We start from the raw sequence: 12,397 nt of genomic DNA, 5'->3' as shown, positions 1-12,397 counted from the left end.
CTGATATCCTACAGAGGAGGGGCAAATAGTACTCCCTCCTGCCCACCACCTTTCCAGCATCCTGAAAGTCACTTCAAGCCTAGCGATATGCAGATATCTTATTTCCTAAGCAGTAGCTAAACAGACATTTCCTCCTCCAGACGTTACTCCCGTCTCTCTCCACCTGAAGTAGACAATTCTTTTACAATAATTCAATCTCATGAACTACATAGAAATACATAACAGTTATTTATATAGTAGCAAGATTATGTTGGTACCCAGAATTGTTCAGAATAGGATCATTAGGCTGCTTGTCCCTAAAAGCTGCTATTACAGTTAAAAACAGAAGTTATACATTTTTGACCATGCATGGCTAACTCCACAGATCTAAAAAAGGAGGCATGACTACCAGTTTCTACACAGGACATACATAAGCAGGAAGGGGGAGAAGAGGCTGAACCCACAAAAGTAACAGAGCAACCACAGAGCATCTTGTGAAGAAATGGAAAACATACTTTTTCCCAAGACTTTCACCTTACAAGACAATATTAGACTGGACCTTAACTGCAAATAATGTTTGTTTTTAGTGTTAAAATTTTACACAGTCTGACATTTTGGCTCATAAACCATACAGCATTTGCAGCAGCAACAAAAATTACTTTGCAGTTTCAACAAGACTGCAGCTTGCCATGTCACCTTCAAAGTAAAGGTATTGAATTGACTATTATTAAAAATCATGAGGAATTCAGGTCTTGCTTTCAGGATATACTACCCAGTCATAATACCCGTTCGATTCAGGCCAGACTTCTTGTATGGAGACAGTATCATTATTTCATGAATCACCAGTGACCTTTGGAAGATACTAGGAAAAGCAGGCATGTTCATTCCCTTCCATTGATTTTCTAATTTTGAGTAAATTGGTTTAATCTGGGGAATGGTTATCTATTAGGAATAAAAATACCTAAACTGGCTTTAGAAAACAGTATAAAGCTTTTGAACTGAAACAATGAATTGAAGCAGAAAGGCAATGATTACATAAATCTTAACTTGGGCATGATTCTGTGGCCAGCCACACAAGTATGAAAGAATTGGAATCTCTCTAAACTTAAAAGACAGATCTACAGGCCCAGACCTTAGTTTTACTGCACTGTGTGTCTGGAATATGTGTCTGGCTTACCCATTAAATGTCTACTGTTGGTAAAACCTGCAGAAAGACTTAGTCAACTAAAATAAGAAGTGGTGTGGGCTTCATTTTCATCTGGTTAGAATGAGAAATAATGTGCTGAATATTGAGAACATTGGACAGTCCTGAATCTAACCAACTTAGAAGACAAGTTCAGTAGATCAGCAGAAACCTGAAACAGCCTGCAAGAAAATAGCTCAGTCCTCTCCAGGAACCTAAGAGCACACAGCGCTATGCAACTGAAGGAAACGCAGATTTATAGAGTAACTGTTTAGGGTCATCGTTGTATTGGTGCCCACATCTCATATTCTGATAATTAAACCTTTGTCTTAACAGATTGTGTCTACTTTATTATCTTCTGAACATGAAATGATCATACCTAAGCTTTATTTTTTGCTATCAACTTGTGCTCTCACAATGTTAATGATCTATAATAAACATAGATTTTGGCACACTGTGGTAATTGACCTTAAAACCACGTGAAGACTACCTGTCCCTTTACTACTCCTTTTTTGTATTTTCATTATTTGCCTGTGGGGTACCAAGTTAATTAGTCCATTAAGTCCACTCAATAAAAAGAAAATTCTAGAAAAGGATTTAAAGCACAGAACTATAACAATCTCATAACAAGCTATGTGCACAATTAGGTTTGTTTTCTTTTTTTCTCTTCCCAACAGTCAGTTGGTAACTCTAAGTTGAATTCCTTTATTCCTGAGATCTTTGCTCTCACCATCCACCACTCTCTTGCCCAAAAATTATGAACTAGTAGATTTATAAATATTGATCAGAGCATAACTTCTTATGCCCAAATAAGAAATAAACAAGACTCTTAAAAGACTCCTCAAAGGTGAACATCTGAATCCCTGGACCCACAATACTCTGAACCTCTTTTCATATCACAGAAGATTATAGGCACAAACATTAAAATGTCAGACTGGCAATAGGAAAATAATTCACTTACCTCACGATCCAACAATACAGGTGACACCACCGTAACAATATCTCCCTTTTCTGGGTCAATATAAAACATATTTGGAGATGGTTTTGTAGGTGTCTGTCTGAGGATGTTATACCGCAGAAGAGCATTGTCTGTGCTAGAGTCATCAGCATCAAATGCTGTCATACGCATCACAGTTGTTCCTGTAGGAAAGATGGACAGACAACAGAATGCAGTTAGCAAGAACATGTAAAATTATGCTGCCTTCACTTGTGAGAACCAAGTGGTTACAATACATAGTTATCTCATCAAGACCACTAAGTAATTTCATCTGATATTTAGTTTGTACTTGTATTTGTGTTATTTTTACTTGCTACTGAGCCAACAACAAAAGACTGGTGGTTTTGGTTTGCAGCAGACATATGACTAACATAAATTCTACATATTTGTATGCTTTGTTGCCATCCATATTAATTGCATTTCACTAAATGAACTACAGATGTATCTTTTTCACTTTAAATTCTACAGGTAGAAAGTCTACTGGATACTTGTGATGAAGATGACTGCTGAAATAAGAGAAAGGTCTCTATTTACACTTTAAAGTCTGGCACAGTTTCAGAATTGGTTGGACATTATAATTTCTGTCAATAAGAAATTTTGTAATTATTACAGTCTACATTATTCTAATTTCAATTTGTACAAATTTATGGGCTTATGGTATCAGTGTCAATTAAAAAAAATCTCCTCTATTGCCAGGCTACCCTTCGAGTGATGAAGGGTTTTTTTAACATGAAAATCCTATAGTGTACAGTTCTGCTATAGAGTGCAATGAGGTAAATGCTGTTGGCTGTACAGATGCCTAAATGATGTACAGAGGAAAAACCTCACTACTCCTCTACATCACAGTTAATACAGGGAGGACACAGATGCTGCCAATCCTCTACTCAGCTATTGGAACACAAACTCCTGCATCACAGGATCGAGTCTTTTCCTCCCGCTTAGACAGGCACACCAGAGGCTGTCATAGCCTACGAAATTCTGTCATAACATTCTTTTATTTGCTTTGCACAGTACATTGACAACAGAAGAAAGGAAGTAATTAGACATCTGGGCTAAACCTGTAGACCATTATGATTTCTTAATCAGTTTGCTTATAGGTATAAAAGTAAACATTATTTAAAAAAAAAAAATCTAACTAAAAGTTAGATCATCACACCAAAACTAAAGTATTTCTGGTAAGAGTGACCTGAGGAAAGAATAAAATCCTACCAAGTAACGAAGAAGTCATGATCAAATCAACAAACTAGTTTCAATGGTGAATCAAAGTTAAGTAACAAATTAATGCAAAAGGTATCAGCAAACTTTATACAAATGAGGAATCTAGGAAGCTATCCATTCTTTTGCCTAAAAATCCCAACTAAAACAACTTACCAAATTCTCCATCAACTATATAATTTACATTTAAGTAACTTAACACTGTAACCATAGTATCTAATGTTTGAACCACAGTGTCAAAGTTATAATTCTTTGTCAGAGGTAATTCTTATATGGTGGCTAACCCTATCTTTTCCCCCATAGACTTTCAGTCAGGGCAAGTATTATTTTAAAATATCATGATGAAAAATATTTCAAATACAACACTTAACATGTCTGTAAGACTATATGATTTGGTCCCAGTATTCACATAGGCTTTTCTGGCAAATTAATTACGAGTGATTAAAACCTTCTGGTACAGACAAAGCCTAAGACATTACATTGGAAGTGCCTGCAGAACAGAAATATATATCATTCATGTACAACGATAAAGAGTAAGTTTATATTCTTTGTGAAGGTCTTGAAGCACAGATCACCTAAAAATCAGATAAAAATGAAATATTGTTATAAAAGTTAAAAAAAAAAAAAGCCCAGCTTCATTTATAAGCTGACATAACAACTGCCTGGTTCACTGTTAAACAAACACAACTGGCTTGTTTAGATATGTTTCTTCTTTTTTTCTTTTGCTGTTCTTCCCAGAGTACAAAGTATTGCCTCTTGTTGTAGTGACCTTGAGTATAAGCTCTCAAAGGTTTTGCTTCATTGCTACTTCAGGCATAGTTACATCCTTGAGAAAAATAACAGATCTGACAGCATGCTGTTTTTATTCACCAGTGATTAAAGGTCAGACAGCTCAAAAAGCAGCTTTCTACTGGATATACCATGCCATGTTTTCCAATATTACAAGATGATCCTAGCCCTGATATTTTCACCTACTTTGTTTGAGACTTCTTCAGAAGAAAAAAGAAAAAAGAGCAGCTTTCTGTTTTGAAGAATGAAGATTCACCATCTTTTCACAAGTATGACACACTGTGCTATTTTTCAGATATTTATCGCATTTCATTATTTATATTCATATTAGATAACGTGTTTCACAAAGATCTCCTAAATCACAAGACTTCAGTGAAATAAATAAGAATTAAGGCAAATCTTCAAGTGATCTTAAAGACCGCCCAGGTACAAGTGAAATTGAAGGGGCTTCGGTACGCAAATCTTTCCTGAAAAATGCAATTTAATAAGATGCTATGCTTAAGTACATTATACTATATTCTAAATGAATACACATTTGCTACCATTATTAATCTATTAGATGAGTTGATGCTCAGAAGAGATTTAGAAACTGATTGAAATATATACTGAGGTAGAAATCCTATTTATACAGTTATCATAGACAGTTCTACTGAAATATTTCTGATGATAAAGACTGTGGAAGGCACATGTAGTTTTTAAGATCTGATGTAAATTCCCAAATATCTAGTTACTCTGACATAAAACTGGCTTAATACAAAGGATGAATATGATTCTGATTTGCCAGCTGCAGCTCTTTAACCTTTCAACTCACTGGACATTGTCTTGTTCTGTGCAATCATTCCTTTGGTGCATACAGGTAAGAAAGTCCAGCAACTCAGAAGAGCAGAATTTTACATTCTTTTTGCATAGAGATGCTAGCTCCAGGAGGAAAGCTGTAAAGAATTAAATCAATATTTTTCTATGTTGCTTCTGTCAAAAGTTTTGAGATATTGGTTTCTAGCTACCATCAAAGTGGTATTTACATTTAAGTAAAAGTTATTCTATTCTCACAAGTTCATATAACAGATGTAAAAATGCACATAAAATTTGTGGTTTTCTTTAGATGTCATTATGCACTAGTACAGTCTGTGTAAGGTTGCACTTGTTTGCTGTTCATGAACATCAATACAGAAAACTACACCTCTTTAAACATCACCTACATTCCCGCATTGCTACAACTGGAGAGGCTGCTGAATACTGCGGCTGCAAGGAAGCCCTTGCACTGATTTGAAAGTTGGTGCCAGGCTTCTGCAGCCATAGTGAGAATGGCTTGTCCTCAGAAACACACGCTTTACACTTTTGTGCTCACAAGCATGTTTGCAAACCTAACATGCCATCCGTTCAATGCCACCCGTTCATTTCAAAGCACAGCAGTACCTACTCTATATTTTATTCCATCAAAACAAGTAAAAAGCCCCACAAAGCCCGTTCTAGCTTTTTGTATATTATTCGTGGTTGATGTCTCAAAAATCACAACAGCTTTAAACCAGCAACCAAAATATATTCCAGGGACCTTTTGGAGAAATCTGATAGCTATATTTCCAGGGAATAATTTTCCTGTCCTAGTTGAGGTGTTCACAGAGAGAACACACATGACCCTACATTTGGGATTTGACCACCACAAAAGATGATGTTTATAGAGATCTCTTTCCTAAAAATATAGTCACACAATTTTTTATTTTAAAAGGCTCTCCAGCATACATCCGGTCCAAAGGAGTTTAATTCAAGATGCACGCTTCCTCAGAATTACTCCTTCATAAAGTTTTATTCTTCATAAAAGATTCATTTCCCCAGACCCATAAACTGACTACTTCTAATTCAGTGTCATTTTATAAATACTTCCATTCCTGGCATCAATCAAATGCAGCTGGCTTTCAAACCACAAAACAACAGCTTGCTACATTATCATGTTAAACAATATATATTAACTTATCAAGCTGAGGAACAAATGTCTGCAAAATCAGCAACTTTATAGTTCTGCCGATGATGTGCAGATAGTCATTGAGGCAGCTTCTCTCAGGGAAGGTATAGTTATGTCTTGGTGTATTTCAATATTCATGGTTTCTTTGTCACACCTACTGGGCAGTTTCATTATTACCATAATCATTCAAAACCTCTACTTGCACCTCCCAGAGTTCCTCATTGATCAGACATATATCCCACTAGCCAAGCCATTGCTCCAGAGGCTGCAGCTATCAATCTGTTGATTGCTCATTTGGCCTGTAAGTCGGTTTGGAAATATTGGCAAAAAACTCCCCTTTAGGCATTAAGAAGTAAAACACAATGCTTGCACCATTTTGTGGTGATTGGAGCAGATGGTTTCTTGGGAAAAAGCTCTTTGGTATTTTGTTATTTACCTCTTAATAACTTTTCTAATTTCCTTCTTTCTTTCTTTTCTTTTCTTTTTTTTTTTTTTGTGTGCCTTTTTTCTGTAAAGATGCCAAGAGAATATCGGGAACAGTCCAGCTGATGGACGAGATTACTACCAACCCCCTTTCCCTTTTATTCATTTATTTATTATATTCAGCTGCGGGATTTACAAAAAGGACTGGAATGTAGTGGAAGTGAGGCCTATTTCTAGCTTGATGAAATGTGAACAAGTACCTTAAGCCTACAGCCTTAAAAGAAGACTCTGAATTTGAATACTAACATTAAAATATTATCTAGTTTAAGGACTGAACAGGTTTAACTTTATGAGAGCTACAGTGCTCAAGATTTCACACTGGAGTATTCTCATGATATTTTCACTCTTTTTGTGAGTCTCCACTGTATGTTCAGTACATTAACTGTTTTCCACATGTGCTACAGAGAGTGAAGGGTCTACTTTCCTCATTAACGTGACTGGACTGACGAGTTTTATTTCCACCTTCCTCACAAGTTCAGGTGTACCTCCGTACACTGATAATAATCAGTTGCAAAATGGTATCCTTTCAAAAAGTAAAGCTATTTTAACCCAAGAAGGAGAGCAAAGAATGAAAAATGGGATGAAAAAGGAAGAAATCAAGAGGGTTACCTATATCTCTAGAGCACATTACGTTTATTGCTACAGAAAAAAAAAGACACCAACTTTCAGAAAATGGAGCAAAGGAGGATACCATCCTGACTACTACACTCATCATAACTAATCACATGTTTGACTGTCATTTTGTACTTTAAAGACAACAAGCTCCAGGGAAGCAAAACAAATATAAGAAGAAACCAAGTGCATTTGAATTGTAACTACAGTTATTAACTTACGTATGTTATTAAAAACTTGAAGGCCTTGCTCAATAGAGCAGACATTTAGTAAGAACTGATGAGTTCAAGCTTTAAGCATATCTTATATTTGTATAGACAATAATTTTCTACCCTGCAGGACTTTTTCACGTTGTCTATTTAGACATCTGGCAAATTCAGGATATATGTATACTTTTTAAACTAGAGTTTAAATGGCATCACTGATCAGTACATTGGGCATGCCAACACATTGCAGTCAGCAGGAGTGGAGAGATGCACCGGTGAACTATCAATTGTGGAATGAATAATAAACAAACTTCTGTTGATACACAAAAGAAACTACAATATTGTTAAGTAGAGATGAAGAACTGTTAAGAATTGCTGCCTATCTATAGAGAGTTAATGCAGTCAGAAAGCATACAAATTGAGTAAGAAATAATGGGACATTCCTAGTTGAACATTATGCCAAAACAGTAAAGATGCATGAGCAGGTCAACCTTTAGCAATACCAGTGTTTAACCTTTTTTCTTATGAGTAACATAGGTGTTTTGGTAGAATAAATTATTAATTCCTGGGATTTTTTGAGAATGAATTATGTACAGTACTGTCCCTAGCCATACTGTAGGGTAGTGTGTCACATGACTGGAAACAATGTTAAGAGCTTTCAGATATCTGCTGCTCCAGGTGAGACATTGATATATGAAATGTCAGTGAATGAATTTGCATTAGTTGAAGTTATGTGGCATGGATGCTACTTGGGTATATTGTGCTTTGTCTGCTTTGTCTCTAGTGCTATGAATGTTTCTTTATTTAGGGTAAAATTGTTGAGTGAAAACAACGAAAATTGTTAGCCCCATCAAGGATTGCCACATCATGAATCTATTATCAGTACATACCAGGTTATGAGATCCTGTGGTAGCATATGTACACTGAAACTTATGCTCTGCTTTGTACAGATACAAGAAATTATGAAGCAAATAAAAAGAGCGTTATTTATCCTTTCATAATAGTAAGATCCTCATCACAGACCTTGTGTTGCACAAAATATGAAACTTGTGGTCCCCAATTGGAATAACTTACATTTTAGATGCTGTACAGTCTTCCCTCACAAAAAAAAATTGCATGTAATCTTTGCGTTTGTCTGATAGACTACAGATAGCATGAAATAGACTACAAGTAGCATGAAATAGGCAGTTCCACGAGGAATAAAAACAATGAAGTTTCATTTCCTATCTGCTATTGTCCAAAGGCTCATCTCCTGGATGGATAAGATGATGTCTTAGAGGGGCTAAAGTCAGTCATTCTCTTAGCAACACCATTAATAGGATCTTTTTCTCCTCTTATTTTCATGAGACTTATACAGATTTAAGGTACTCCTTCAGACGACTTTATCCCTAGGAGAGAATTCGTGGAAATTGAGCGATGAGTTTAAAACTTTTGAGGGACTGACTGACAGACAGGCGTGTAGAAACACTTGCTAAAAGCTAACTTATTCAGATGGCCATTCATTATGTGCCAGTTTCTTTTCATCATGTATCTATATTCAAACTCAAAAATAAATACTATTCCCAAGCAGTCAGTCCATCAAGGGAAAGCAATAGGCTGTTTTTTCGCTATGCCAAGTGCACTACTTATACAGGTATAGGAGTAACAACAGAAACCTTGATATGTGGTGACATAGCTATTAAAGTATTTTACGTAAGAGGAACAGGGCTGGCTGGTGGAAATATTCTCCTTTATTTCAGAGTACATGTCAAACTCTTCAACTTTTAAAAAATATTAACTTTTCACATTTAAAAAATAAAAGGATTTAGTATTTTAACACACAGTGTTCCTGAGAAAGAAAAGTGCTGTGATATGTTCCTGAACCAAGTCTATCCTTTCTTAAATATGAATCTAAACCTCCAGATAACAGGAACAAGGGCAATAGGAGAGGAGAGGAATAGTGACGAGGCTGCTGCTGTTAGAAGTTCCTCACAAAGTTATACCTACTACAACTCCATCTTCCCCTAAACAGTTCCCCCAGTTCTACTCAACATCACGGTTACCCCTTCAGGAAACAAGCCTTCCTTGCCCTGACATGCGGAAGTCATCACACTTGTTCACTTACAGCCTCTTCAGATGGACTGGGAGTTACAAACTTAGTGAAAGAGGACTTAGAAAGACAGAGATGTAGGTGAAAAAATTATGTCCTTCCTCCAGAAAAGAACAGGCTGCAGACTTAAGCAAACCAAAGATTTTTTTCTTAACTAGGATTCTGCATAAGTTCTGGATCTATAGTAAAAATGTCACACTCCCATGTCTGCTTCCCTTTTGACCAGTGAAGTCTATTTAGAAAAGGCATGAATTACTTCTTGGATCATGACCATAAGCTATAAAAAGTCCCACTGTTCTAATATTCTAACTGCCAATTCATAACATAATCTTATATGTCAGATAACATAATTCATAAAGCAATATAACACATTCTCTTGAAGTAAATGGTTTAATGTAAATGATGATACGCATTGAACATCTCACAGCAGGCAAGGATGACAGAACAGTGATTTATGTGTGAAAGAATAGCTATTCACCATACAAAGAGGAAGATTCAGCCCCAGGCACACTCAGAAAAGAGAGGACCCACATTCTCTCTGGAGTTTGCCCAGCACTAGAAGTCAATCAGAAAAATCACACGAAATAAAGACTAGATGAGACATTAAAACATCGTTAAATTCACCCTCCTAAAAACAATGCAGGACCATTCTTGAAAAGGTACAGAACACTGGCTTCTTTTCCGAAAACCTCAGAGGAATTTCCACAATCCCCACGTAACTTGTCACCATGACAAGTGCATTTGGCAAACACCTGCCAGAAAGCTAGCTCAAATCCTAAGAGGAGATAGGTCAATGCCTAAAATAGCCAGCTAAACTCTACACCTTCACTGCACCAGCAGAGGTGGAGAATGCTAAGGTCTTTCCTCACCGTTTGTAAAACTACCAGAGATAAAAAGTCTGAGACTCAACACTTCTTGCCTAGAGTGACTTGCTCATTCACTCAGACCTTTGATCTGAACTGTTTGACAGCTGAAACATTTTGTCAGAGATGCTTACAACTCACATGATTCACCATGCTGTTTTCCCAGTTCCCGTGTGAAATTAGAATTGCCTGCAATCATTTAAATTTGATTTTAGATGTATACAAGCTGTTTAAATGCAGATGCAGACTTTATAGTCAAGAACAGCCAAGCAGAGAGCTTACTAAAAATATATATTCTGCACTTATCTCTGTTTTATGATCCAAATGTTTCCTTTTAGCTTTTCTCTACCTTTTCTTTAATAGTTTCCTATTCTTATGCTCTTCTCTGTTTATCTGGGTGGTATAGTTCTGGCCAGAGCAATGCAAATTGCTAATAGACAGCAATTTTTAAAGTAATACAAATATATAAAGCCTGATGTAAATTTCATATCCAGAAATACCCATGAGAAATTAACTTTTGAATGTTGTAGAAAGCTTCCCCTAAACCTCAAGACAGAAAATAAACCAGACAAAATTAGATTAATCAGTTAACTTTCTCCCAAAAAAAAGAAGTTAATATCCAGTTTCTCCTAGCCTCTAAGCAGGGAGGCATTCTTAATCAAGATAAATGAAGAAAAGAAAATAGAAGTTTCAGAGACTTCACTTTGGTTAGTAAAAAAGGATTGTCAATTATTTGCATTCTGAACTTCTGGGAGAGAGCTGGCCATCTTTCACTTCAAAGCCACTTTCACCTTGACTCCATCCAGCCCTGTCAAGAAGAGTTAGTATTCTGAATATTTACGGGAACAGCAACAAAAGTAAGTATAGACTCTTCTCTTAGCCCTCATTAAACAAAACGTAGCTAATCACTGGGAACCTAGTTCACATTCACCTATCCATCAAGCCATGAAAGCCTCTGAATTTGGAGACCTAGCAGCACTTACCAGCCCTTGGAGCCAGGTAAATATCCTAGCCGTATTCTAGCCCACAACTCTTTCACAGTGCCAGTGTCCCTTGGAAAGGAAACTTGGGTGCACTGGTAGAGAGGAAGCAGCGATGTGCTTTAATAGGTCCACCGACATGGACTACTGGAGACCCTGGGCCATGAGGGCATACCTTAGCTGAGAAAGAATCAAGGTAACACTTCGGGCTGTTTTTTTTTTTGTGTGTTTTGGTTTTTGTTTGTTTGTTTGTTTTTTGTTTTTTTTTTTTAATGGAGAAATCCCATGCCAATACCAGCTCCAACACAGAGATGTTTGTCAGTCATATTTTCTTTTTAAGCTAGGACGCCCAAGTGAAACTAGTTAAATAAAATTCATGGAAATGAAAGAGATCAGTACCAAATATAAGTTTTAAATCAGTAGTATATTAAAATCTAATAACACTTTGAGAATGAAAAGGAGATAAGAAGAATATATTTCCTTTCATTCCAACAACAAATTATTTCAAAATGAAAAAAGAGACAATGTAATGTATTGACAGTAAGTGTCTATTTCTTTAAAACACCATAAAAATACAGTCTGTGTGGAATGGGTAATAAGAAACCCAAGCTACATACACTGTGTGCATACTCTGCATTAGGACTTGAACAAGAACAACAACAAAATTGAGAGATTTTTCTAATAAGGTAATGTTTTCACAGATTCCAATAGTCTTTTGATCCGGGCCACACTTCATAGATGGAAAATCTTATTCTTTAAATTGCCTACTTTTGTAAAGGAATTGACTGTTGACTTAAAAATATCTTATAAGAAAGGCAGCAATTATACTGCCCTGTCGCAGTGGGCTTTAATCAAATACATGCCATTACGTTACAGAAATCACTTTAGACAATCTTCTGTGTCCAAGTAAGGTGCACTGGCATCCTTCCTGATTAAAAGGTAATAATATTACATTTTAATAAGACCTCTTATTGCAAGGTCAATCTTCACCCTGATTGGAAATGCTTTTTGAGACAGTGGGCCAGAATTTCTGTTGATCTA

The 12,397-nt window shown here is 36.2% G+C and overlaps 1 protein-coding gene across 2 annotated transcripts in view; it reads right to left on the bottom strand.

Annotated features, from left to right (window-relative positions):
* The window catches only part of CDH13 (cadherin 13), a 484,188-nt gene that overhangs the window by 146,097 nt on the left and 325,694 nt on the right, over positions 1-12,397 (bottom strand). For both annotated transcript variants that reach the window (XM_068411196.1, XM_068411195.1), the window contains exon 7: positions 2,124-2,302. In XM_068411196.1, coding sequence (XP_068267297.1) covers positions 2,124-2,302 — 179 coding nt within the window. The remainder of the gene's footprint in view (positions 1-2,123; positions 2,303-12,397) is intronic.

Source organism: Nyctibius grandis, chromosome 12 (genome assembly GCF_013368605.1).
Source record: "Nyctibius grandis isolate bNycGra1 chromosome 12, bNycGra1.pri, whole genome shotgun sequence".
Taxonomy (NCBI): domain Eukaryota; kingdom Metazoa; phylum Chordata; class Aves; order Nyctibiiformes; family Nyctibiidae; genus Nyctibius; species Nyctibius grandis.
The sequence above is the reverse complement of the archived record's forward strand: the minus strand, read 5'-3'. Positions and strand labels throughout refer to the sequence as shown.